This window comes from Galeopterus variegatus, unplaced genomic scaffold (genome assembly GCF_000696425.1).
Source record: "Galeopterus variegatus unplaced genomic scaffold, G_variegatus-3.0.2 Scaffold188, whole genome shotgun sequence".
Classification (NCBI taxonomy): Eukaryota; Metazoa; Chordata; class Mammalia; order Dermoptera; family Cynocephalidae; genus Galeopterus; species Galeopterus variegatus.
In genome coordinates this window covers 115,895-143,442 of record NW_007726299.1, presented here as the reverse complement: position 1 = coordinate 143,442, position 27,548 = coordinate 115,895, and the positions used below count along the sequence as shown (strand labels likewise).

Genomic DNA, 27,548 nt, shown 5'->3' with positions numbered 1-27,548 from the left:
CCCTAAAATTTCAAAATTTTTAAAGGGAATTTAAAAGTTTAACCCAGCTTTAGGAGCAGGGAACCCTTTGAAAATGATGCAGAATTTATGTGTTTTGTGTGTGTGTGTAAGTACAGATGTGTGTTTTTCTGGGGAAAGGGTCCTTAATGCCATCATTAAATTCTAGGCTGTTCCATGAATGCAGAAATAGCAAGAAACAAATGAATAATTAATTCAATCATAGTAATTCATTTAATTATAATAATCTACCAAACATCTTATTAAATTCCTTCTCTGTGTTCACATGGGCATGTAGATATGAATAAGATGTAGTTCATGCCTCTGAGAAATGTTTAGTCAGTAAATCATCAACAGAAATGGTGCTGGTTCTCCGAGGATGTGTTGAATCGGGTCAAGGGCCATAAATTCTGGGTCCTAGTCCTAGTTCTGGAAGTATCTGGCTGACACTTTGACTTTCAGTTTCCTCAACCAAGAAATAGCTTTAATAAAACATATCTTGCTTACTTCTTAGGGTTGTTCATTCAGAACACATCTGGCTCTCTATGCTAGACCATGTTAGTTACAAGGGATACAGCCGTGAATGAACTGAGCCCGCCCCTACAGTACATACAGACCAGTTGGTAAGCTATGGATTTGCTTTTCCTGGAGTAAATATGCTACAGTGAAGTTGAGAAGTGGGAAACATATACTGTTCTTCACCTTGAATGGGAGCCTGAATAAATGGCTTTGCTTCCTCCTCCTCTTTTCTTTACATATTAAATTGAACCCAGGGGATAAGGAAGCATCTAGACAACACATGTGCACACTATGCTTCCTGAATACAGAGAGAGAACAGAAATGGTTAACTGAGATTTCTCTAAAGGAGAGCCATCTGCATTTTGCAAATTGATCTCCGGTCTCTTGGAGGTGCTTTGAGGCTGGCTTTCTGGAGGCAGCTGCTGGGAATTGAGAAGTATTTGAGAGCATATGCTCAGACTTCTGACTCAAGATGATGAATTGAATGTGGGATAAATGCCGTCATTTCAAACACACATAGAAACAATAAATATGTTACTAAATACATAACAACATTCTAAAATAAGATAGGGACATCTCTATAGGCCAGAAACAGAAAAATCTGAAAAGAGCAGTAAACTATCGGCAGTGTATAAATGAGGGGAGCATGGAAATAAATAGTCATCTCTTGGTATCTGGGAGATTGGTTCCAGGACCTCTGTGGATAACAAAATCCAAGGATGCTCAAGTCCCTGATGTGAAATGGCTTAGTATTTGCTATAACCTATGCACATCCTCCCATACACTTTAAGTCATCTCTAGATTAACTATAATACTGAATACAATGTAAATTCTATGTAAGTAGTTATATGATATTTTAAATTTTGTATTATTTTTAATTGTTGTATTGTTATTTTATTTTTTTAGTATTTTTGGTCCACGGTTGAATTTGCAGATGTAAACCTGTGGATACAAAAGGCCAACTGTCTATTTAATAGTCTATAAGAGATGAAAGAATGAGTGAAATCCATTGATTAGTGAACAAGAACAGTAATTATAAGGCAAGAACAAGCAGTTAAGTTGTTCTTTTTATAAGTGCAACATTGTGTCTTTTTTTTTTTTAAAGGTGACTGGTAAGGGGACCTTAACCCTTGACTTGGTGTTGTCAGCACCACGCTCTCCCCAGTGAGCCACGGGCTGGCCCTATAAGTGCAACATTCTGAAGATTCTGGAAGAGTAAATTAGTGAACTGTATGGTTAAATATGAAGAGATGTAGAAGTAGAAAAGATGAAAGTAAAGATAAGAAATAGAGAAGAGTGAACACGAAGGCATAACATACCTCTAATAGGAGTTTAAAGGGATAAAATGAAGTGCTGGAAACAAAAGACATAAAGAAAATAATAAAGTGCTGGAAAGGTGATTTGAAGATTTATCGTCTGAGATATCCCCAGAACTTTACAAACACTTGAGCCCTCAGAAAGAAAAATCTACCAAGTGGAATAAAAAACAAATAAACAAAACAAAATGAAACCTGTACACAATGTAGCACTGCTTCAGAATAAGCCAACAAAGAGGAAAGCCTAACTACTGGAGAGGAAAGGCAGATCACCTCCGGAGCGGTGAGAATCAGTGACGTCAGGTTCTCAATGGAGACTAGCCTCGAAGTGCTGAGGATATGTCCCTTTGAATCTGAAGTTCCACAACAAGTCTGGGTTTTAGCCAGCCCTCCAGGTGATTCCGAGGCCTGCTGAAGTTTGAGAACCCCTTGGCTGCAGCATTGTCTTGACAGACATCTAAGAGAGGGCTTCTCCGTTCTGAACGACTCACAACTGACTCCTCCTTTACTCCTGCAAATGCCTGGAACTTGGCTTTTCTAATCTTGCCCACTTTTACCAACAAACACCCAGAGTGGGTTGTATAGCAGGGATAATGTCTTCACCTAAAAGAATGAAACTAGAATGGGGTCGAGTTTCAGACTCTCGTAAGGTAGGTTGGAGTGGGACTGGAGGGGCTGAGGTAAGAGGTGGTGTTTGGGGATCTAGATGGCTTTCCAGCCGTCACCCACATTAGCTGGGACGTGGCCTACTTGGGAAGCACACCTTCCTGGTCTGGGGGAAGTAGGTCATCTCTGTCCTTCCTCAGCCTCAGTCCTCTAGGAGTGGAGGCTCCTCTGTCTGAGTACACGTCTATGTGTTCAATGATGTCTTTGCTCCAAGATAGAGCTTAGGATGGAGTTTGCAAAAGCATATATGAAGGGGATAAGACCCACTTCCTCTGTGTTTCAAAAGGTTTCTTTTCAGCCTCTCTAGTGGATGTCCTGCAGACGCTACTTAGAGATCTTTTCTCTCTGCTAGTTTGAGTGTTCACTGTCTGGCTTTTCTAGGTCTGAGTCTAATTTCCTGCATGAAGGACCTTTGTCATTTGTAAAGTGTTTATTTTTCCTTTTGGGTAAAAGAAAAAATGCAACATTCTGACAGTCACTGGTGGAGAAGTGGTTGAGAGCTTTACTTTTCAACCCTAGCAGTGATCAGACTTGCCTCATGTGGTCCCAGAGCCCAGAATTAAGAGGACTGGGTAGATGGAGGTCTCAGAGCTCGCAGCATCACTGTGTGTTGTACCCATGGACTCAGTCCCAGGTTAAAGACTGTCTTACTCATCTTTTGGTCTCTAGCTCCAAACACAGAAATGATGGAAGTGATAAGAAAATGTTTTTGGATGAATGTACAAGTCTCTTTGTTTTCTAGTTGAATTGATTTCTATGTTTTCTGGCTCTTAAGGTGAAATGGTCAATCTCTTGATAAATACATTTAAATATTTGCACTTTAGCTCACTTGGTTAGAACCCAGTACCAATAACACCAAGATTAGGGGTTCAGATCCCCTTACTGGTCAGCCACCAAAAAGAAAAAAAAAAAACCTTTGAAAGTACCCTGTGGTGTGCAGAACACTTCCCATGTTCACTGTTTTGGATGGAGCCTCCAAGGGGCACTCTGAGACCTTGAGAAAAAGTGCCACTCAGCCCTACTTTTTGCATAAAGAACCTGAGTCTTGGGCATATTTAAAGCCATGTATTCAGGAAGTAGCTGAATCAGGACCAAAAATCCATCATTTTGGGTTCTCCCCTCAGGGAGGTAATAGAGAAAATTATATTTTCGGTCATGCTTGTTCAAAAGTTGGGAAATGCCACTTAAAGGCAGGGCATAATATTAAATCACAATTACAATTCAGTGAAAGTATTTGGAGAGGAATAGGATAATATAGTCTGGGTCTTAGGAGAGTCAAGATTAAATACTCATGGTTGATTATGATTAAGAAGGGGCGAGCCGTGAAACAGAAACTTCTTAAAAATTGCGATACTACCTCTGGTCATCCAAAGTGTTGCCTAAATTGGAAGACACTTTTTATTTTCCTTACTAGTTGCTCTGTCTGGTTAATAAACATCACTGCTTCTCACCCCCATCAGGGGTACCACAGAAAATGATCAACAGATCATATTTTTAAAATGGGTTTTATTACTTAAATGACTGTTCTTCTCTTTATACTTATTGTTTGAATATAATTTGGTTCTTTTTTTGTGATTATTGTGCTATAGATGTTTATTGTAAAAAGTTTGGGAAAAAATATAAAAGTATAAAAGTCACCAGTAGTCCCCCCCACACAGAGAGCAGCACTGTGAAGGTGGTGTTGTGTTTACATCCATAACTTCATCCACACACCCACCCCCAATCCACCGATTACCCCCGTTCTCATCAGCCTAGGGGTGTGCTGCAGCCACCGTAGGGAGAAGTCCTTCTCTTCCTCTCTGCACATGCTGTCCCCCTCTTCAGAGGGGACACAATGCTAAGGCTTGAGGAAGGCGGTGGACTGACTCATCCTGATTTGCTAGGGACTTTCTGGTTTCAGCTTTGAAAAGTCCCACATCATGGGAACACACCTGAGTCCCAGGTAAACGGGGCTGGTGGGTTTCTCTCTGTCTCCTCCTCCCACCCTGTTAGCAAAGGAAGAGCACCGACTCAGGCCCTGGGGAGCACCGCCCGAGAGCTGGCACATGCTGGGGCTCAGCAGCCATCGTGCCCTGTTGAGCAAGATCAGTGTGCTAATGTCACGGCTCGTTCACGGCTGGGCTTCTGCTGCTTCTTGGATCTGTGTCCAGGCACAGCGAGCCTCATGATCTCACCGTTCCCTGGCCTCCTTAGCAGCACTTACAGCTAAAGGGCAAAGCAGTGGCTTGGTTGATAAGTTGTGCTGGTCCACTCACCTTCCATTCAGGGCAGGGGAGGGAGACAGTTTACTAGAAAATCGTGATCTTGAGAGTTATAGGGCACTTGCTGCTATTGATAAAACTGATTCTTTGGTACACATTTGTCGCCTTGTGTTCACTGCCAACTGGTTACAACCTGGAGGCAAAGGGAATGAGTAATTTGAAATCCCAGTATCTAATACACCAATGCCTTGATGGGCAGACCCCTTGAAAGAAATGAGAAGACAGGTTTTTGGTATGGATGCCAGTTTGGGCTTTGGCATAACGTAGCTCTCCGTATTAATACCTACAGCTGGTATTTCTAGACATGAACCGAGTGACTTATATGCTGTAAAACAGAAACATGGGAAAGCATTTTCTTTGTAGGGGAGGCCAATTAGAAAATCGGTGAATTCAGGTCATCATGACTTGTGATTTTTGCAACCGGTTGGTGAATTTCGTGAGGGCAGGCTGTGGCTTGTGTTGGCTGCTCTGGCTCAGTGAACGCTGAGTCAAAGTCAAGCACAGATTAGGCTTCTAACTAGACCCAGCCGTGGCCATCATGGAGCAGCTGAGTTCGTCTTCACTACCTTCCTCTCTTCTGCATTGTCAGCTCCACCATTTTCCCTGCACCCCACTCTTTATCTAAACGCCAAGCACCATCTCCTGAGGAACTTCCTCACATCCTAACAATTCTTCCCATCAAAACTGAGCCACCCTGAAGTCCCTTCCCTCAGGGGAGGGACAAAAGGCCATGATGAATTGAACTCACCCACCAGGTGGATTTGGGGTCTTGGAAGCTTTTACTACCTGTGCCTGAGGTTCCACCTCCTGTATGGACCTCGTCCCGGGCACTCTCTGAACAGGAGCTTCTCTAGGTTCTTACTACCACCCTTCACTTTGGCTCTTCTTCCTCTTTCTGGTCTTCCCATATTCTATTGTTTTGTCTCCTTCCCTGGCTGGGAATTTCAGGCTCAGGGTAGAGTTGGGTGGTCTTCCTCTACTCAAATTTCTATGAGTTTTTTCACCACCTCACACCTCCCAGTTTCTGCCCAGTTGGCAAGTGTCCTAGTCCACCATGGCTGACAGCGCCTTGCACCAGAGAATCCAGCTGAGCCCATCTCTGGCAGCCTTGCCAGCCAGCTCATCCTTGGAGCAGAGAGCAAGAAATTTGCCTGGTTCCCAAGGAAACCATCCCGGTTGCAGAGAGGGACAGAGAAATAGGTTTGCTGACTCTCTCCTTCCACTGGGTGTGCGGTGGGTTTAGAGACTGTCCCAAAGGGAGGGCAGACATGGAACCGGCATATGAGACCAAATAACAACTGACATTGACTCCGCCGCTCTAGAACCCAGAAAGCAGTTTCATGCCCACAGTCTCTGTGCTCACGCCAGAGCCCTGTGGGAGGGACAGTCTGTCAGCTCCATGGGGAAGAGGGTGATGTAGGGAAAAGAGCATCAGCCTTGAAGCCCCACAGTTCTGGGTTCAAATTCTGGCCTAGCTATACACCCGCTGAGCAGCCTTGGCCAGCTACTAAACCTCTCATCTCTAAAGTGGGACAGGTATCTTCCCCACAGGTTAAGAAGATTCAATTATATAATGTATAATACCCCCCAGCAGAGTGTGTGGCTCATTAAATAATAGCTGTTACTATTGTTTTTCAGATAAAGAAAACTGTATGTTTAAGAGTTGAGCACTCCTCCAAGGTCATATAGCTGATTGGTGGCTTAGCTGGAACTCAAACCCTTGTCTACTGATGTCTTGTGGTCTTAAAAAAGGCAGGAAGGAAGGTGGGGGGAGGGAGAGGATGAGTAATGAAGACATGTGGGTTTTAAACTTCTGCACATAGGGCTGGCCGGTTAGCTCCCTTGGTTAAGCATGGTGCTGATAACACCAAGGTCCGGGGTTCGATTCCTGTATTGGCCAGCTGCCCCCACCAAAATGAAACCCATAAGCTTCTGTCAATAGCTATCGTATCCAGAAGATTGTCACGCAAGACCCAAGCACAGGCGTAGGATTTTAATATCCTTTATCGAGCACTCACAGTGCACCAAGAATTTGACTTTACCATCACATTTATTCTCCATGGCTGATCTACAAGTTCAGAACCGTTGTCCCCGCCTTACTATCTCAGAAGGATTTCTAGTATTTGAATCTGGATTTAAATCAGGTTTCTATGACGTCGATGGCTTGTTCTCAGTCACTGTGTGTGGCCTCTCCTAACGGGCACCCAGGCTCTGGTTCTGACAGGAGTGATGACACAAAACAGGAAAGACACTAAACTTGGGAGGTGGCAGAAACCTGACCCTACAGGTGGAGCCAGGAGGCGCAGGGGAAGTGGGAAGAGCAGACTTGACCTTGGGGGGACACACTCCTGACCTTTCTGCTTCCTGCTGGCTTGTTCTTCATACATTCTTTTCTGCAGTCCCTGGTTTAGAAGATTCAGGCCTGGGGAAGGTGCCAAAATATGGCTGTCAGGGCTGGGGCCTGTCCCTGACCCTGGATCCGGTGAGGGTGTTTTGAGCTGCAGCCCCACCGGACAGCTCCACGCGCTGCTGCTCCTCACTTCCGCCCTACTGCTTGGATTTCGTTGTTGCCACCTTCCCTCATTTTTTTCAAAGACACATTTTCCTGCTAAGGAATGACGTCAGGGACACTAGAGAACTGAATGGTGGCTTACCACTGTTTTTGCACATTCATTTGCAGAAGGAAGAACTTTAGGACAATCAATGACAAGGTACGGGCTTCGTAGCCAGAGAGAACCAGAGGTGATTCTGGTTTTGCCATCACTTACTAGCTGTGTGACCTTGTACAATTGACCTAACCTCCCTGACCTTCTGTAAAATAGGAATCACCAGGGAAGAGGGGCTGAATCCAGGGACGACAGCACTGGTGGTACCACCATCATCCGCCATACCTGGGACCTGATTCTTGGTTCCGAAGGCCCAGGGATGGGCAGTTGTCAGCGCCAGGGTCGTGAGTAAATAAATACTCAGGGACCATCTCAAGCTGATTAAAGTGCACACCAGAGTGAGGCAAAGACCAGAATTCTGATCTATTAGTTTATGATGAGAACTAGCTCTGTCACGTAGAGTAGAATGCTTACATTAGCACGACCGGTATATTCTCTCCTGTCAACAAGTCACTCAGTAAGTCACATGTCAAATGGAAGGTTGCTTTGGTAAGTGTATAGCAGAGAAAGGAAACTTTGTATAATTTGGGTGTGTGATCACTGCACTAATTTAATAAATATTTTGAAAGCCAACTCAATGCTTGTTACGAGCTTCGTTGTGTCCCCTGCAAACTCACATTTGAACTTGTTGAAGTCCTAATGCCTAGTACCTCAGAAAGTGACTATATTTGGAAATAGGGCTTTTAAAGAGGTGATTAAGTTAAAATGGGGTTGTTAGAGTGGGCCCCAATTCAGTCTGACTGCTGTCCTTATAAAAAGAGGAAATTCGACACAGACACGCCCGGAGGGAAGACCGTGTACAGACATGGGGAGAAGACAGCCATCTGCAAGCCAGGGAGAGAGGCCTCAGAGGACACCAGCCCTGCTGACACCTTGATCTTGGACTTCAGCCTCCAACATTGTGAGAAAACACTTTTCTGTTTAAGCCACCCAGTCAGTGGTACTTTGTTATGGCAGCCCTGGCAGACTAACAGTGCTGGACACGGGGGAGAGACGATGGCTGGGGTGTTGGGTGATATTTACCCTAACGGGGCTGTTAGTCTCAGGACAGGCAGATGAGCCCAAAGCAAGTAAACCAGAGACTCTCCCTGAGAAGGAGACACATGAACTGAGAGAAGAAAAATTAGAAACAGCCCGTCATGGGCATAGCCAGGAGATGAATGGTCCAGGGGGAAAGAGTCACCGGGGCAAAGGCCCTGGGGCTGCCATTCTCTGGGCCGGGTCGAGGAGGAGGGAGGCAGCCGGAGGGGCTGGTGCAAATGAGCAGTGGCATGAGAAGCCTGGGGACCTGGCGGGGGACAGAGTGTCACAGCACATGCAGGGCTCCTGAGCCGCAGTGTGAAGTTTGGCTTTTCTTAGAGCAACAGGGAATCACTGAAGCAGGTTGGAAGCAGAGCAGCAAAGTGATCTGACTTAAATGCTTAAAAGATCACTGGCTGCTGTGTGATGAGTATTTGTGGAGGCAGGGAGACCAGAGGGGAGGTCATTGCAACAGTGCAGGTAAGCAGTGGTGGGGCAGAACTGGAGATTGGAAGGATGCGGATCTATTTTGTGGTCAGCTTAAACTAACAGTAACTGCCGATAGATGGAGTTTGGGGAGTATGGGAGAGAGCAGAATCAATTAAAGCTAACAGGATTTTGGCTTATGCAGCCACGTACATGGTGGTGTCATCTACTTAGATGACGAGTTTGAGAGAATAGACTTGGAGATCGAGGACGGGGAAATCAAAGGTTCTATATGATACCTGTAAAACACAGAGTAACTCTGCTGCCGAGTACAGAATATGTGAAGTCAGTAAGTCTTCTCCAAAGGGGCTCTCTGGATATTCAGAGAGGTTTAGATCTATCCAACTCAGACTAGCTTAACACAAAATATATTGACTAAAGTAACTGGGAAGCTCAGGGATAGGTACACGCTTCGGGCATGGCTGGATCCAGTGCTCTCTTCTCCCTGTCACTGTGTCTGTCTGTATCTCTGTCTCTCAGCTCTGAGATGCTTTTCTCTGTGCTGATTGTTTTCTCAGGTAGGCACTGGCTATAGATTGTCATCCTAAAAAAAAAAAAAAAAAGTGAGGGTTAGTGACAGTCCCAGGAATGACTCTTAATCATGTGGCTTGTCACTAGCTCAACTCTGAATGAATTGCTGTGCCCTTGGGTTTGAACACTCACTGGGTAGGTCTGGGAGGAGAGAGAGAAAGTCATCTCCTCTTTAAACCACATGGACTGAAGGTGGGAAAGTGTTGGTTCCCCAAAAGAAAGAGATTCAGAGCAGATTAAAACAGTAGAAGACGATTGTGGCCATGTTACCATCGTGCCTTGGGTACCCACGCTTCGGGTAAAGATTGATTTCACTTTGTTCAGCCCAAAGATCTCACTCGTTCTAAGCTATGGTCGAAGCTGATCTGTATCCCAGGCTGGCCAGTTTCCTCCAGAGGATCCTGTAGTTTAATTCTTGAAGGCCAGTTTTATTTCCCTTATTCCTGTTTTCCAGAAGAAGAGCTCACTGCAGCCTCCGGGAACCAAGGTAAATGTAAATAGAATACAGCCCAGTGTAAGGCACCCCATCTACCCTCCAGAGAAGGCATTAATTATTATAACCACGTATTCAGTGAGCATCTGCTGATCTCCTGCCACATGCGAGGCACTGGCTTGGGAACCTGGGACTTGCATTGTCAGCTTGGGTCTTAGCTGGGGGCCAGTCATTTCAAGGCATGTCTGGTAAATCATGGTCAAGCCAGCACGTGCTTTGTCCAGAGGGGACCGAGTTGCCTCGTGGGAGAGAACTAAAACCGGACAAGGAGGGGGCACACACCAATAGCTTGACCCAGTATCAGAGCCTCAGTCCTCAGCGCAGAGGCCCAGGTGTGAGTGAAACCCAGGCCTCCCCAGGGATCCGACTCTATGCCCACCCCTAGCAATGGACTCCTGCCTGAACCCCCCGGACAGAGTATGCACGCAAAAGAGTTGTTTTGCTCAAAATCCCTTTTGGACTCTGGGACAAAGCAGCCTTCTCCCAGGGCCCCTTCTGAAGCACACAGTGACTGAGGAGAGAGGCATCGCCCCCTCCCCACCGGCAGCAGTTGTTATAATCACATATTCAGCAAGTGTCTGCTGACCAAGGCGGTGTCTTGCATGTGGCAGGAGATGAGCAGACACTCGCTCAATACGTGATTATAGTAATCGCTGCCTGAAGCATCAGTTTCATTCTTGTGCCTGCCTTGGCTCTACGTGTCTCATATTACGCATGAGTGTGGCCAGTGCTGATGTATTGGGGTGGAGGGTAATGTTCTTAAACGTGGCCTACCATGGACTATATTTCTGTAGACTTCCAACCTGCCCCTGCTCCTGAAGCTGGCCAGTCCCTGTCTCTTGCTCCACCCTCCCTCTACCATTCTGATTGAAATGGGGATGTTTTCCCTTAATAGCAGTTGAACATTTTCTATATTTTTGTAAACACGTGCCTTGTCATTCTGCACCAGTTAGGATTGCTGTTGGCTACAAGCCACAGAAAACCTGACTACAAGGTTAGGGGCTGCTTTTCATGTAACAGGACGTCTGAAGAGGAGCAGTGTGGAGCTAAGACTCCTTCACACTCCCGATGCACTGTCTCTGGCCTTGGCTTCTTCAGTCCTCGTGTGAAGAGATGGCTGCTGCAGCTCCAAGCATCACGTCTACATTCCAGGAAAGAGTCTGGGGCAAGGACAAAAGGCAAAAGCTGTGCCACTCCTTTTGTCAGCTAAATCAGAGCTTTTCAATAGCCCCAGCCCCAGACTTCTTAATGTCTGTCATTGGCCAAAACCTGTCTCATGGCCACCACTGTCTCTGCCTCTGCCCACGTATCTGTTCCTGTCATTGTATCTGGAGGCAGAATGGTGGTGGGTGAACTGTCCTGGGCCTGGTTTAAGATTTTATTTAAAAGTGACGTTTTATTCCCCGAGTGAGAGAATAAGACATTTTTTAGGTGGAGATGTATAGGTTAAATTGTGTCATGAGCCATGAACTGGGGTTATTCCCGTTGCTGCAATCGGCTTTCTATCCATCAGTTCATATGCCCTGAGGAAACTCGGTATGCAGAGATGAATACAGCAGGTACCAACAAGGTACATGGGGGCTTGGAAGAAGGAAAGGGCGCCCCTCCTGGTGAGGAGGATTGAAGTGATCAGAGCACCATGTACATCTAACGATTTTTTTTTTTTTATTTGCATCAGGCATTTTAAATTTACATTGGTGGAAATTTATTCCTGCTTAGTGGCCATTTTGCATGCCCGGATTCTAATTGCTGAGGCTCCAGCTGAGTTTCCTGAATGCAACAGGAAGAAAAGAGCCACTTGAGCATTTCCTAAAGGCCCCAGGAGGGCTCTTAGGAGAGTAAGTGACTCTGGTAAGGTAGCTCAAGAAAGCCATAAGAATGATTCACCACCATCTGGTGTTTATTATTTTACTGAAAATCAGTTGGCTTACAGTTAGCAAGCAGTTTTGTTAAATCATCATGAACATCACAAAGACCGGCAGAAAATTGGATAAGTCTTGGGGGAGAAAATACTGTATATCCAGTATAATATAATACAATAGAAAGGCTAAAAAAGAGAAGATGGTTTTACAACTAAACAGAACTTTCTTATAATTAGCTACAGAGCCCTAATTTCTAGATCTGTAAGTTGGGAATAATCATACCCGTATTCTACAAAGCATTACTATCATTCGCCAACGTCTGGTTCTCCTTTACTTCTGAGCACATGGTGGGGACATGCCCTTGAAGCTGGGCATGTCCATATGACTTGTTTGGGACAAAGAAATGTAAGTGTTACTGCCAAGTGAAAGCACTCACTAGTGCTGGGGTCGCATCACTCTATTTGCCCTGACTCAGTAATTGTGGAATTAGTGTCGACATGGAGGGTCCATATGATCAAAGCAGCCTCGAATCCTGGACCAACACATGGAATGTTGCTCAGACCCAGAGCCATTTCCGTGAGTAAGAAATAAACTAAGATAAAGTCAAACCTCTAAACTTTGGGGAGTTGTTTGTTACTGCAATATATCCAAGCCTAGGATGGAATGTCTTCTACTCCACCTGTTTCTGCACATAACTAATTTGTAAGTTCTGTGCCTGATTATGAGGAGCTCAGTTAAATGTCTGCACTGCAGAGGTTGATTTCTGCATTGGGAATAGGAGGATTCTCAATAGAAGTGGCAAAATGTTAAAAGAATTTTTGAAAGATCTGGGGTAGCATGAATGAGAGATCCCATTACATTCTCTAAGCATCAGACACAGCGGTTCAAGTTAAAAGTGTCAAATCAAACTAAAATTTGGCCTGAGAAAGCCTCTACCTGCCTACTGGAGTTCTTATGTATGAGCCACAACCTAACTTAGTAGGTTAATAAATTGAAAACCTAAGTTAGAAATGTGCTTCTGTAATGACGTTTAGTCTCAGCCAGTCACACCAGCTTCGACCACTCACGGGCAGCCGACTGTTCAAGCCATGTTCAAATGAGGCAAATGCTAAGCTGTCATTGATCCAGCTGTTTCTGTACCTCACTTTCCTTTTGCTGTCTATACATCTTAATTGATTACCAGGCAGCTGTGGAGTCTCTCTTAATCTGTTCTGGGGGCTGACTGATTTGCGAATCATTTTTCTTGCTCAATTAAACTTTGTTAAATTTAATTTGTCTAGAGTTTTTTTTTGTTTTTTGTTTTTAATCAAAAGTGAGGCTCAAAACATGCACCCATAGTGTTATGTAAAACATTTAAAATGTTTCAGGAATTCTGGATAAACCCCTAACTCAAGAATGAACCTTAAAAAAATCGTTGAGGAATTTTCTGACTGGAGGCAGCCCTACCCACCATAAATCAGTCCTTAGGCAGCCTCTTATAAAGGAAAGAGCAGAGAACAGGAAAGGGTGCCTGGGCTTGGATCTTAGGTCTATTCCAAATGAGCTGGGCGATCTTGAAGCCCCTGGAATTGTTTCCTTGTTTGCAGAATGAGGTGGATGAGAGAATTAGTGAGAAAATGTATGTATTACTTTGTAATCTGTAACAGCACTCAGAGAACATTAGTTGTTTGTTACTTAGATAGTAAGTGATCATTAATCTGAATACCTGTGATATAGAAGACAGTACATTGGACACTTTAATAAATATTCCTCTGCCTCTATCCCCAGCCATTGCCACCTCTGCACATGCCCAAATCCACACAATCCTGTAAGATGGGTGTTATCTCCATTTTATATACAGGAAAATGAGATTCAGAGTTGCTGAGTAACTTGCTAAGGTAAGTGGCTGTGCCCAAGCTTCAATCCCATTCTCTCAGTTTTCAAAGCTCATTTTCTTTCCACTAGTATAAGGATTCAGAAACTACATAATGCTTAAGAAAAAAATAGCATGCTTTTCTCAAATTGCCCTTTGTAAACTAGGGAGAACAGAGACACGTGTTTCTCTTGACTGTGAAGAAGCTACTGCTGCATTAAAGGAAAGCTGCACTTAGAGGCTTATCTGAAAACTCCCGATGTGGGAGGAAACGCAGAGTCCTTTCGCATCCAGCTCGGACACACCCCAGCCACCGTGCTCATGAGGATTTTAATCAGTCAGCAGGGAAAGGCAGAATAGGTCCTTCCCTTTTTTCTGAGATAATCGTCACTTCAGATGCAGAACAGCAAATGGAAACATTTTGTTCTGGAGAGAAAAGTGTCTGGAGCCCCCCCTTTCATACACCATAATCATCCCACCAGCTTTCAAAGCTCGACTGAAATGACTTCCAAATTGGGCTGAATCACAACGTCTGGGTGCTACTCAATGTGGTAGACAGAATAATGCCTACGTCTGCCCACATTCTGATCCCCAGAACCTGTGACTATGTTACTTTACATGTCAAGAGGGTCTTTGCAGATATGATTAAGTTAAGGATCTCGAGATGGGGGAGATTATCCTGGATTATCTGGATGGGTCCCGTATCATCACACAGGGCCTTGAAAGCAAGGACTTTGCCAGTTGTAGTCAGACTGAGATGTGGCTGCAGAGGAAAGGCACAGCGAGATGCAACGTTGCTGGCTTTGAAGACGAAAGAAAGGCCATGCGCCAAGGAATGTGGGCAGCCTTTAGAAGCTAGAAAAGGCCAGGAAACAGATTCTGCTCTAGAGCCTCCCAAAGGGAAGGCAGCCCTGCCAACATTTTGATTTTAGCTCAGTGAGATCCATGTTAGACTTCTAACCCACAGAACTGTAAGATAATAAATCTCTGTTGCCTTAATCCACTGAGTTTGTTGTAATCTGTTACAGCAGCAATAAAAAACTAATACACTGAGGAGAATTATACATTAAAAAGTTTCTTCACTCCCCATATCAATTAGACTTCACATCCTGTTGAAATGACACCTGTGACACTAGCTACTGTTCTTTGAGGACTGGCTTCATGCCAGACACCTGCTAGACACTTTACATACCTTTTCCCCAATCTTTACAGTAACTCTTGCCGAGTAGGTAATACCTCCTTTTTCTCAGATGAGGAAATGGAGACTCTGAGAGATTAAGTGACCTGCCCAGATAGACATGGTGGAGCCAGAATTCAAATTCCCTTATCTTCTCTGGCAGGCACCACTGGGAAGGAGCCTCACCAATGTTAGGATCTGGCATTTCCTCTGCATCCTAACAGCCATATCCCCAGCATCAGTTCTATGTTCCACCAGGGTTATGGCCACTGCTCTGTAAGGTGTCCCCTGCCTCAGATCCCACCTCTGACAATCCATCATGCCCTGTAGGCAGGGCAACTTCTCCAGTACACAGACCTGTTCTTGCCACTCCTCTTCTTCCTCCCTCTGAGAGGTCCCCACCTTATGTTGCATGAAGTCCCACCCTCTTAGCATGGCAGTCAAAACCCTTTACAATCTGGATCTGAGTTCAATCCATCCCTTCAAACTCACCACACTGCAGACTCATCAACACATCAGCTTTGCACCAGAATATACCATGGACTTTTCATCACCATGTATATGAACCTCCTCGTATGACAGACAAGGAAACTATGGATCAGAGATGTGAAGGTAGCTGCCCTAGGTCACACAGCTTGTATGAAGCAGTTAACACTAGATCCCAGGTTCCCCCATTAGACCACCCTGGAGCCTTAAAGATATAATCTCTAATTTCTCCACTTCCTTCTTCTGCTGCCAGTACTGAGTAAAAACAACCACCCTCTCTAGGGGGGAGGACTACAGTACCTCCTGTCTGTTCTCCACGTGGAATGGAAATCTAATCATGCCTCTCTACTGCTTAAAATCCTTTCTTAGCTATCCATGGCCCTTAAAATGTAGACCCAAACCCTTAAGCATGTGACCTCTATGTGACTTTCCGTCTTCATCTCAGGACCCTCTGCCTCTCACTATGATACCCATTCTCAGACGCCTTCACGTATCTCACTCCCTCCTACCTCAGGGCCTTTGCATGTGCTATCTTCTGTCTAGAGTATCTTTCATCTCTCCATCTCTCTTCCTCATCCTTTAACTCCCTTCAGCCACCACTTCCCCAGGAGGCCTCCCTGACCGTCAGACCCCATGGGATGCTGTCTGTGCTCACAGAACAATTCCTGTTCAGTCCATCAGTCTGTACTTGTCTTTGTGTGTGATTGTTTGATTTGTGTCTTCTCTCCATCAACTCTATGCTCCACGAGTTTAAACAGGGACTTTGTGCATTTTTGTGTCCCCAGTGGTATCACAGCACCTGGAATGAGGATGGAACTCCATAATTATCTGTTGAATGAATAAGCCCCAAATGGCTCCAGCAGCAAAGTGGATCTTGTAATTTCCATTATGTGTCTTATGAGAGAAAGAGAAAGAAAGGTACCAAATGTTTAAGTACTAGTAACACAGATTTGAATATTCTATCCTGTGGGTTGTTTGTTGTGGTTACTGGTATTAATTTTGTTTTGTTTTGTTTGGGAGAAAGGATTCAAATGTAAAAAACATAAACAAAACCACTGTGGAACAGATTAAAGCTGAAGAAAAACTCTAAGCTGTCAAATGAATAAATTTAGATTAATCTTATTTAAGAACACAAGTAGGGACTCATGACAACTTATTGAGAAGTAGACTATTTTTTTTTTAACTGAAATATCCTTAGGGCTAAGGTTACACAATTAGGCATAGACCGTTGTTTATTTTTTTACATGCAGGACGGGCCATACGCGACATCCTACATATAGAACACCAGATATAGCGGACTCCAAAATTATCCTTGCTTACCACTTCTCCTCACACGTTGCTTATGCTGCCATCTGATCCAAAAGTGTTGCAAATACTTCTGCTAAAGCCTTTTTAGGATTTGGATGTCTTTTGACATCAAAAGAAAGGAGATGAGCTCTATTTGACTTAGGAGGATTTTCATCTTGTTTTTATTATGGATTTGAACAACGTGCATTATTTTATCAAGAGTTTACTTGTCATCTTCCTGTCTAGAATCCAGCAGAAAGAATAATACCTTACTTCCAAATTTATCCTGAAATAACACTGTTCTTTTCCTTTTCAACATCACCAGAGGTGTATACTTTTCTTTGTTTTAAACCTCATCCATGAAACCCATTTCTTTTCTGGTGCCTTTCTTGGACGACCCATAAATTGAAGATGAAACAATATCTTGAGGAGCTACTAGAATGTAAAATCCATGGCAGGAGGGCTGTGATTGTCTTATCTCTGCTGCATCCCCACTGCCCAGCACACAGGAGATGCTCAGTAAATATTTTTAAATGAGCACAAGTCAATTTATATTTATTTATTAAACTTTTTACATTAAAATAACACGTGTTTATTTTAGAAGTTTTAGGAGAAACAGAAAAGCATGAAAAAAAGAAAGGATACTACTCCTTAAAGATAATCACTATTAACATTTTGGCATATTCCTCCAGACATTGTTTTCTATGCATGTATATATACTTTCTTTTTGTACCATGCTGTACACACAGTTTTTTAACCTATTTTGTTAACTTATAATGTATATATTCAACTTATACATTTCATGCCACTAAGTATTTTTGGCTACATCATTAATGATCGCTGTGTATTACTGCACAGTAAGAATGAACCACAGTTTATGTAACCGAGCCCACTAGGAAACATTGCCAATGAGTGAATGCTCTATTTTTCAGCACTTCAGGAAAATAGGGCATTCTAGTTACCATGGAGCGAGCATCTAGGGCCAGCATTCAGGGAACAATGCTTAAGTCCAGTATCAAACAGAACATTTTTCAGTCTTTCTTTGATAGATCAGAAACATTTTAGAATGACTTTTCATGTGGAAGTAAACATCCTTCCCTTTAAAAGAGTTACATCTGTGTGAGGATATCAAAAAACAAAAAACAAGGGCCGGCCCGGTGGCGCACTGCTATAGTGCGCCGCTTGGGAAGTGCTGCGGCGCTCCCACCGAGGGTTCGGATCCCACATACAGACCGGTTCCCGCTCACTGGCTGAGCGGGGCGCGGGAGCAACACCGAGGGCTGCGATCCTGTTGCCGGTCCCCGGTCCGGTACGGGGGCAACACTGAGGGTTGCGATCCGTTGCCAGACACGGAAAAAGACAAAAAAAAAAAAAAGAAAAAAAAAAAACTGTTGCCCTGGTGCCTCTGGTGTCAAGAGGGGAACCTCAACCCAGCCTCCCAGTAGGACCAAATGGTCTCTGATGACAGAAAGAAGAAACAGTTGCAATATTTATTTGTGTATGAGGCCAAATATTCTTCATGGGAATTGAGCCAAATATTCCAGTTCCTAGGGCTGGCCACTAAGCTCAGCTGGTTAGAGCACGGGATTATAACACCAGAGTCAAAGATTCAGATCCCAGTACTGGCCAGCCACTGAGAAAAAAAAAAATTCCTTTGCTTCCTTATTATATCTGGGAAAACCAGCCTCTCACTTCAACTCCCTGCCTTAGTAAGGGTGGCAGATCTATACTGTGATATGAAGATCAAAGGTTTACTTTCAAGAAAAATGTACCCAATCTGACCATATATAGGATATTGTTTCTAAGACTGGTTTTCAAATTAGTTTGTACTTGAGACTCACGATGGAACCTGCCACATATGGAGGTCAAACTATGTTGAATAGTGCCAGGGATGGCCATTTATATCATGGTCTATGGAAATGCTGTCCTTGGTGGGGCCCATGTATTTGGCAAAAGAGAATTACCACTGGTAGCATGGAGCTCCCCCTGACCCATACACACACTTACACATAATTATATTTCAGATATCGTACAACATACTGTAAAACTCCCACTTGTAAATTTCCATAGAGCATACACCAAGCTGGATTTCTCCAGAACTCATTACAACTGCCGAACATGTTCTACAGTATTGACTTTAAAGGAAAACCAGCAGCATCTTGTCTCTAGATGGGAATTTCAACAATAAAGTACTTTAGGTGATTTGTATGAAGTTTTCTCCAACCCACTTTCACAGCCCGAATAAGTGAATGTATTCTGTAAACTGTAAGGATTAGACAAGGTTAAGAAATATGAGACAGGTTCGATATTTGTAATCTGCTAAAGTGTTTTTAGTCTATTTTCTGTAAATTTTATTTAAAATAAAGTACTTCTAGTAAAATCTCAGACCCAGGATTCAACCTCCCAGAATATAACCATTACATGAAGAAAACATTCACCTGGGTCAGTCTGAGGTCACCGCTGATTACCCTGAGGAGAAAGTGTCACCATTCCGTGCTGCTCGTGGCCAAAAACATGACTTAAGGCTCATAAGTTTGAAAGGTGGGGACAGGGGTTGGGGAAGGGAAGGAATGCTTCTGTTCCATCTTCTCAGATGTAGGGACTGGTTTGGGGGACCCTGTGAGTCTATGCCTTTAGCATGTAGCATGGAGCCTTGCATAGCTCATGTTCCTGGACAGTCACAGATGAGAAGAGAGGAGGTTAGTGGGGGTGGGGCAGGTCTTCCACCATCCTCTATGAGCCCACAATTCTATGGCTGATGGCTCCTGGCAAGGTATAGATGAAGAGGACCAGGAAGATGATGAGGATGATCAGAATCAAACCGATAATGATGTACTTCTTGTAATTCCTCCAGATGAGGTGGTACAGGCACTTGAAGGGGCTCATGAACCAGGAGAAGGAGGTGTCTGGGCGGCTGAGGAGGAAGCAGAAGAAAATCAGGGAATGGGCTGTGCTGTCAATGCTCAGGACGTGCAAAACCTCAGGAAGGGTTTCTGACTCCCCCTTTCTGGGGACCCACAGGAAAGGCCTGAGAATGGGAGAGGGCCATGGTGCCTGAAGCAGAAACAACCTAACATTTGGACAGTGATGATTCCTGCATCACTTTAAAGGTTGGTCTGGAGTAGAGCAAGACTGTAGTTAGAACCTGCCAGAGGCCCCACCACCCACCTCCTGTCCCACCACAACCGGCTCAGACCTCTTCCATGAAGCCTACCCTGACCCCCTCAGTCCATAATGATTCCTCTCACCCCAAATTCCTATCTCATGTATCACATGACTTACCACCTTCTTGAAACTAACATACTTGTCTCCTACACTCTGATAACTGTAACCGGCTCAGACCTCTTCCATGAAGCCTACCCTGACCCCCTCAGTCCATAATGATTCCTCTCACCCCAAATTCCTATCTCATCTATCACATGACTTACCACCTTCTTGAAACTAACATACTTGTCTCCTACACTCTGATAACTGTTTTATGAGTCTGTGTGTTATTTCTCCCAAAACAGGTTGAAAGGTCCTGGAAGGCATAACCTATGCGTTTTATATCTTCTGTGTTCTCTAGAGTGTTCTTTCAGTAGGCACTTAATAAATAATTTTGAATTAATGAATAACTAAGCACCCATTATGTCCCTAACACTATGAGAGAGGAAAGGTAGGCACAGAGACAAGACCACTCTTCCTGAGACACTGGAGTCTGAGGAGGGATAGGATAAATACAATTTCAAAAAGCACTTTGTATACATATTTCATATCTATCTCTATTCACTCTTTAGATTGATATATAAACAAGGATTAAATTGAATAGGGTAACATTTTTTTCTAGGAATTCTACTTCTGGGAATGTATTTTAAAGAAATGATTTATAAAAGGAAAACATTTTCATCATATTGTAATAGTGGGAAAAAGGTAGAAGTAAATTAAACATCCAGTTATGGGGTGGCGACCAAGTCAATTATGGGCATCAAGTCTATGGAATATTTTATAGCCCTTAAAAATCCTAATTATAACAAATACAGCAACAAAGCAAAAAATTTTCAGTAAAGGATAAAGGAAACATTAAGACAATTTTATACACATAATTAAAGAACAAGTAGAAAAAATTCATGTGAGATTTATATTCATGTAAAAAATGAGTAGAAAAATATGAGAAATGACTCTAGAAATGCCTTTGTGGGAGTATTACAGACAAGCCCCCTCTCCATTTGCCAAACACATTGTAATGTTTTTAGAATGTTTTTCAATCATAGAGACAAAAAGCCACATAGGTTGGTTGGCACCAATTGCCTGCCTCCTGGCTTCTCAGTTCTCCCAGAGGATGCTCTAAAGAAACGCCTACACCCTGTGATAGCAACGGCGACTGCAAAGGGTCTTTCCCGTGCTGACATTGCCCCGCACAGCTCCACTCACTTGGGCTTGGCCAGGGGCTCTGGCTCCTTTCGGGCTTTTCCGACAGGATTTTTCTCAGCTTCTTCTGCTGTAACTAGGTGGAACTCAGCTTCAACCTTGCCCTGCATAAAGAAGCGAAAGCTTTAGTTTCTAGTCACAAAGACCTGCTGGGACAATGCCAAACTTGTAGCAAAAGTGTTATCGTGTTGGAGGATGCCAGAAAGCATGTTGACTATTCTGATGCTTTATTTCGGGAAATATTGTTGCCATTCTTGTCCTGGGAGAAACCATTGTTATGATGAACAACAAAAGACCCCAATGATGTTACTGCTGAGTTTTGTGGAAGGAGAGGGTCCCACGTGTACACACAGGCACACGCATATCCTCAGTCACAGGTACTTCTCCCCCTGTAATCACTGATATCTGAAGAAATGATATTAATTTTAGAAACTTCTTAGCAATTAGCAAGGGGACTAATTACTTGAGTGGCAGACCCTTTGAATCTGCTACAGTCTTCTCGGTCAGTTCTCGAAAGGAAACTGGTGAGCATGGCCTTACATTTGTCCAATTGCTTTCCTGTCATTCTTCATTCTTTTTGTTGTTTCCACTAATTGTTTTATAATTATCCTTTTATCCTAGCATTATTCTTTCTAACATATACTATCTATAATATCTATTCTAGAATTCCCTGCCCCTGCTCCCTCAGTAAGCAACAGCCCCTCTGATTTGAAAATTGTGACCAACGAGCTTCTTCGGAGCACCATGCCAAAGTTACAGGCAGTGATGGAAGTCTTGGATTATCAAAGGATGAGATAGGAAACCTACAAAAGTTGAGTCATTCTTTCTTGTTTGCTCATTCTTTCACTACTTTGGGGGACTCTCTGTATACCAGGCACTGTTCTAGGCAATGAGGATTTAACAAGGATTAAGAAAAATAGAATCCCTGATCTCCTGGAGCTCCCATTCTTGGTGGGGGAGACCTTCTTTCCTCTTGCCTCTTTTGGGTTTTTGTGCATTAAAATTCAGGGTGATAGAGGGAGGCAGAACTGGTAGGAGACTAGAGCATCACTGAAGTTTCTTAACACCTACTATCGCTGTTAAAGCTTCTCTCTCTGAATCACATGTGGGTTACGTATTACGTGACTTCTGGCGCATGGCTGACTTCTTGCCCCTGTGAAAAAGTCTAAGATTCTGCTGAGCCAGTGGCCTTGTGCTAACTTACCCCTTCACCCTGAAAAATCCAGGGCTTCTTAACAAGAAGGTTTGGTTGTTGGCAGCCATGATGGGAGAAGGCAGAGAATATTAAATTAATTCACCCTCAACATTGGAGTCATCTGTAACTATCACAAAGAGCCCTGTTCCAGCTTCACTGCCCGGCCTGAGTCGTGTCGAAGCATTTATCAGGCATCAGGAAGGCAGCTAAGGGAAGGTATTTACTGACATATTCTGATAAACACCACTCTTCACGGTGTATCTCTCCACACAGAGGGTTTCGTGTCCTATTTCAACCATCGGTATTCAGCCTAGCACCAAGTAGAGGTCTTAAGCTAATAATATCCTCCAAATGTCATGTGAAATGACAGCTAAAAAAAAAAGGACAGTCTGAGACACTATCAATGACATCTTGAGAAAATGATAAGGAAAAGTCTCTCAAAAGACTCTGGATTTGTTGTACCACTTATGCCTGGAGAGTGGATGCCTGGGGCGGCTGAGAAGGGACTGTGTTCAGAAAGGACAGGTCTTCTTCAGCAATAGTTATTGCTTATTAAAATGCAAACTTCACTGGTATTAGATGAGGCATTCCTGTATATTAATAGTGGAATGTACACTGGAAAAATCGTTCAGGAAGAGAAGGATATATGATGGAGTTTGGATGTGTTGTCCCCTCCAAAACTCACGTGGAAATTTGATCTCCAATGTGGCAGTGTTGGAAAATGATTGAGTCATGGGGGCGGATCCCTCAAGAATGGATTAATGCTCTCCCTGAGAGGAGGGGGTAGTTCCCCCAAGAGTTAGTTATTTATAGGACCCTGGCTCCTCCTCTCTCTCTCTCTCTTGCTTCCTCTCTGTTGCTTCCTCTCGCCATGTGATCTGCTTGTACCCACCAGCTGCCTGCCACTTTCCGCCATGAGTAGAAGCAGCCTGAGGCCTGTGCCAGACGCAGCTGTCCCAGAATCGTAAGCCAAATAAACCTCTTTCCTTTATAAATTACCCAGTCTCAGGTAATTCTGTCATAGCAACACAAAACGGACTAAAACAATATATACAAATACACATATATGTATATGAATATGTGAAGGGTACTTCAAAAAGTTCATAAAAAGTGGAATTAAAAGATAATACAAATCTTTCCATGAACTTTTTAATATCCCTCATATATACATACATATGTGTATGTATATTATCTTATATAGTTATACTCTGAACCTAGGAATTCTATTTCTAAATAGCTGAATTAAGGAAATAATTCAAAACTCAGAAAAAGCTTTATGTACAAAGCTTTCATTACTCTTTTGAATGTTCAGATTGTCCTATTTGCCCCAGTGAGATGTTTCAGATTCATCTTGGATTTTATCTACCCTGGACCTGGCGTCAGCCATTTCTCCAAAGATCCCTGTTTTCTTTTAGTGGGAGCTGGTATTAGAAACCAGGATCCAGGTGCTAGAAGTCTTCTTTGATACTGGGTTATTTTGCTTCTAGGTCCTTTCAGTGGGTAGAGCTAGATAATATATATTTTTTAAATCCATGAGTCCATAATGATACCAAAAAAAAAAAAGCAAGAAAAAAAATCCTCATTTACTACCACTGGAGGTGACTCACACCAATTCTTGATTTTAAAATTTGGTAACTAAGATTTACAATTACAGTATTTATCCTGTGTTTTGCGGGTGTGAGGAAGAGGGTGACAGTAATTTATTTCCAGTTAGTGAGGAAAAGCTTTTCTTAACAGATAAATTCCTACTTACAAATGGAGAACATGATAGAATTAGATAGGTAGATGATTGATTGATAGATAGATAAAAGAAAAGAAGTAAGGAGGGTTAGGAAAAGCATTTTACAAGGGTTAAATGAAATAATTAAATTGGTCAGGATCCCTAGAGGTTGCCAAAATCACTCAGTGAAAGGTGGTGGTGGAACAGGTATTCCGCACAGTGCCAAAGTGTTACTCTATCAGTTACCTGCTACCTGAAGAGGGAAAACAGACCTTTACAACAAGGGGATCTTGTGTTTACCAACATAGTTAAGTGAGTAGACACAGCATCGCTAACAGTGAGAACATCTGGTAGCACGTGCCTCCTGACACGAGTCACTATAAAGTGAACAGTTGTCACTTATTAAGTATTCTTGCCAAAAATGTTTAACTGGAACCTAATAAAGCTGTTGTACCTAACTTCAAGTTCACAGGAAATACAGGGGATAGAGAATAAGATTAAACAACATCATGAGGGCCGAGCCCATGGCGCACTAGGGAGAGTGCGGCGCTGGGAGTGCAGCAGCGCTTCCGCCACAGATTCGGATCCTATATAGGGATGACCGGTGCGCTCACAGCGCTCACTGGCTGAGCGCGGTACGGCTGGTCTCAAAAAAGGACAAAAAAAAAAAAAACATCATGAGAAAACAACCAGATAAATTGGGCACAGTCTCATCAAATAGTTAATGTCATGGAGGAAAAAAGTCAAAGAACTGTTGCAAAATAAATAGACAAACAGATATAATGACCAAAAGCAACACATGTACCATGACTGAATCTTGTTTTGAAAAATAATCAGCTGTAAAAGACATTTTGGAGGCAATGGGGTATCCTTTCTACAGATGGAAAAATGAATATGGTGTGGATATCAGATTATATTATGAACTTTCTTATATGTGATGATGGCATTGGGATTATGTAGGAGAGTGTCCATAATCTTAGGAGATGTTTGCTAGAGTATTTAAGGGTGAAGTGCCAGAATGTCTACAACTTACTCCTAAATGGCTCAGTAAAAATATGTGTATATACATGTATATGCATACATCTATGTACTCATATAGACAAAATAAATGTAACAAAATATTAGCAAGTACTGAATTTTGGTGGTGGAACTATGGCTAATCATTGTTCTATTCTTTCAACTTTTCTGTATATTTAAATGTTTTAAATGAGTAAGTCTGAAGAAAAACGTAGTGATTCAACTGTGGCATTTCTATTTTGAGAATATAAAGAGTTAATACCAATATTGATAATATAATGTACGGAATGCTTATTATAACACTGAGTGAAACGAAATGAAGAATGTTAAATATGGAGTGACTGCTCCTGTGTAAAGGTAGCCAAAATCTATGCATAGAGAAAATGCTGAGAATAACAGAACGCTGGCAATAGTTTTCTTTAGATGGTGTGCATGCGAGTGCTATTTCTTCTTTTCTACCTTTTTGTGCTTTTCAAATTCCCTATAAATGCATGTTACACACTATATCTTTAAAATAATCCTAATATAAAAATACCTCCCTCCTCTGCTCCTAGAGAATCTGAATTCACGACATATTATTTAAATGATCTTTCTAGCAGCCTCCTCAGCTAAGCTGTGAACTTCAGGCTGTCAGGAACTTGTGCTAGTCATTGCTGAGCCCTGAATACCTAGCGTGCGAGTGTGTAGCCATGTGGACGTTGACAACTGTTTTTCATATTAAACTGGAGGCACAGAAATCTCCCTTTTTATTTTAGTTGTTGATGTCCCTGGGGCTTACTTGGGCTGTCAATTTGCGAGATTAACCTGTAAAAGTAACTTCCTGATCTCCTCCTGAAGGAATAATGTCTTTAAAGATTGCTGTTAGTAGGATTAACTGGGATAAGGCATACATGGAACACGTAGAGCAATGGGTTTCACGAATGAGAACGTGTTCAATAATGTTCCCTGTCCTTCTCCCAAGGGTTCCCATTCCTCAACAATACCCTGCGGCTGTTTTCCTCCTACTACAAGGACAGCGGCATTCCACACTAGGAGCTGTGTGATCCAGATGTCTAAATCACACAGCTTGGGGGTACTGAAAAGCAGCATGAAATAAATCTGGCAGGTGCCAGTGACCATAAACAAACCCCTTCTCGCCCGCCAGTGACTGGAACAGTGACGCTCTGAATGCTCGCTTCAAAGAACAGGAGAGTTTACGCAGAGTTGGAATTAGAGAACGTCTGTGCTGGAAACACACCCTGAAGGCATCCAATCCAACCCACTCACTTTACAGACGTGGAGACTGAGACTTGGAGACAGGAAGAGTCCCTGCGGGCAGCTGGCAGAGGGTTTCCATGACATCATTTTACTCTGGGATCGTCCAACCTGCTACCACATCAGGAGAAAGTTCTTGCTGGTTTATGGTTTAGCTTTTTCTATGTGGTTACTGGTTACTTAAGGAGGAAAGAAGACAAGGGACAGCTGCCCTGTACCCCTTCAGCAGGTCAAAGCAGGGCTTGCGGGACCAGGTTTCATACTGAGGTCAGCCAAGGCTCTGACTATGGGCTACCAGAGTGGGTGAGGATGAAGGCAATTCTCACTTTCCCTCTAGGACGTGCAAGGACAAACACAACTTAAAAACCAGAGGCTTAATCCTCCCTGTTGAAAATAGGGGAAGAGACTTGCCCTCTCTTCTTTTTCTTAGAGCATTTACTTTGGAACAGTTGTAACTGTAAGACCTTTCTCATCTCTTTGAAATGTATATAAATCCTTTTGAATACTAGATAGGCCTTTTGTCTTTAACAGCCAGAAGTGTCTTTTTCAAGGACCTGGGAACTACCTCTTTGAAAACATCAAGAGAGAGCATCTCGATCTCCCAGTTTCTGTGGGAGGGTAGGAGCCAGTTTCAGTGGGCATCTCACTCCATGTTGCAAAACTACCTCTTACCATAAAGACATGGGTGTTTATCCAATCATCCATTGACGGACACTTAGGTTGGTTCCATGTCTTGGCTATTGTAAACAAAGCTGCAATGAACATGGGAGTGCAGGTGTCCCTTTGACATGATGATTTCCATTCTTCTGGGTATATACCCAGAAGTGCAATTCCTGGATCGTATGGAAGATCTATCTGCAGTTGTTGGAGAAACCTCCATACTGTTTTCCATAGCGGTTGTACTAATTTAAAGTACCACCAACATTGCAGTAGTGTTCCCTTCTCTCCACACCCTCGCCAGCACTTGTTATCCACCATCTTTTGATTATAGCCAGTCTAACTGTGGTGAGGTGGTATCTCAATGTGGTTTTAATTTGCATTTCCCTGATGACTAGTGATGTTGAGCATTTTTTCATGTACCTGTTGGCCATTTGTATGTCTTCCTTTGAAAAATGTCTGTTCAGCTCCTTTGCCCATTTTTTACTTGGGTTATTTGTTTTTTTACTATATAATTGTTTGAGTTCCTTGTATATTATGGGTAAGGAAACTGTGGTATACATACACCATGGAATACTACTCTGCCATAAAAAAGAATGAAATACTCTTCTTTGCAATAACATGGATGAGCCTGGAGAAAGTTATGTTGAGTGAAATAAGCAAAGCACAGAGGGATAAA

At 43.1% G+C, this 27,548-nt stretch overlaps 1 protein-coding gene across 1 annotated transcript in view; it reads right to left on the bottom strand.

Moving 5' to 3' along the window:
• Nucleotides 1–19,352: 19,352 nt before the first annotated feature.
• FER1L6 (fer-1-like family member 6) overlaps nt 19,353–27,548 on the bottom strand; it is a gene marked incomplete at its 5' end in the record, with an annotated part of 120,763 nt that continues 112,567 nt past the window's right edge. Inside the window, 2 exons of the mRNA XM_008564614.1 lie at nt 19,353–19,533; nt 21,030–21,130. Of these exons, the coding sequence (XP_008562836.1) occupies nt 19,353–19,533; nt 21,030–21,130 (282 nt within the window). The remainder of the gene's footprint in view (nt 19,534–21,029; nt 21,131–27,548) is intronic.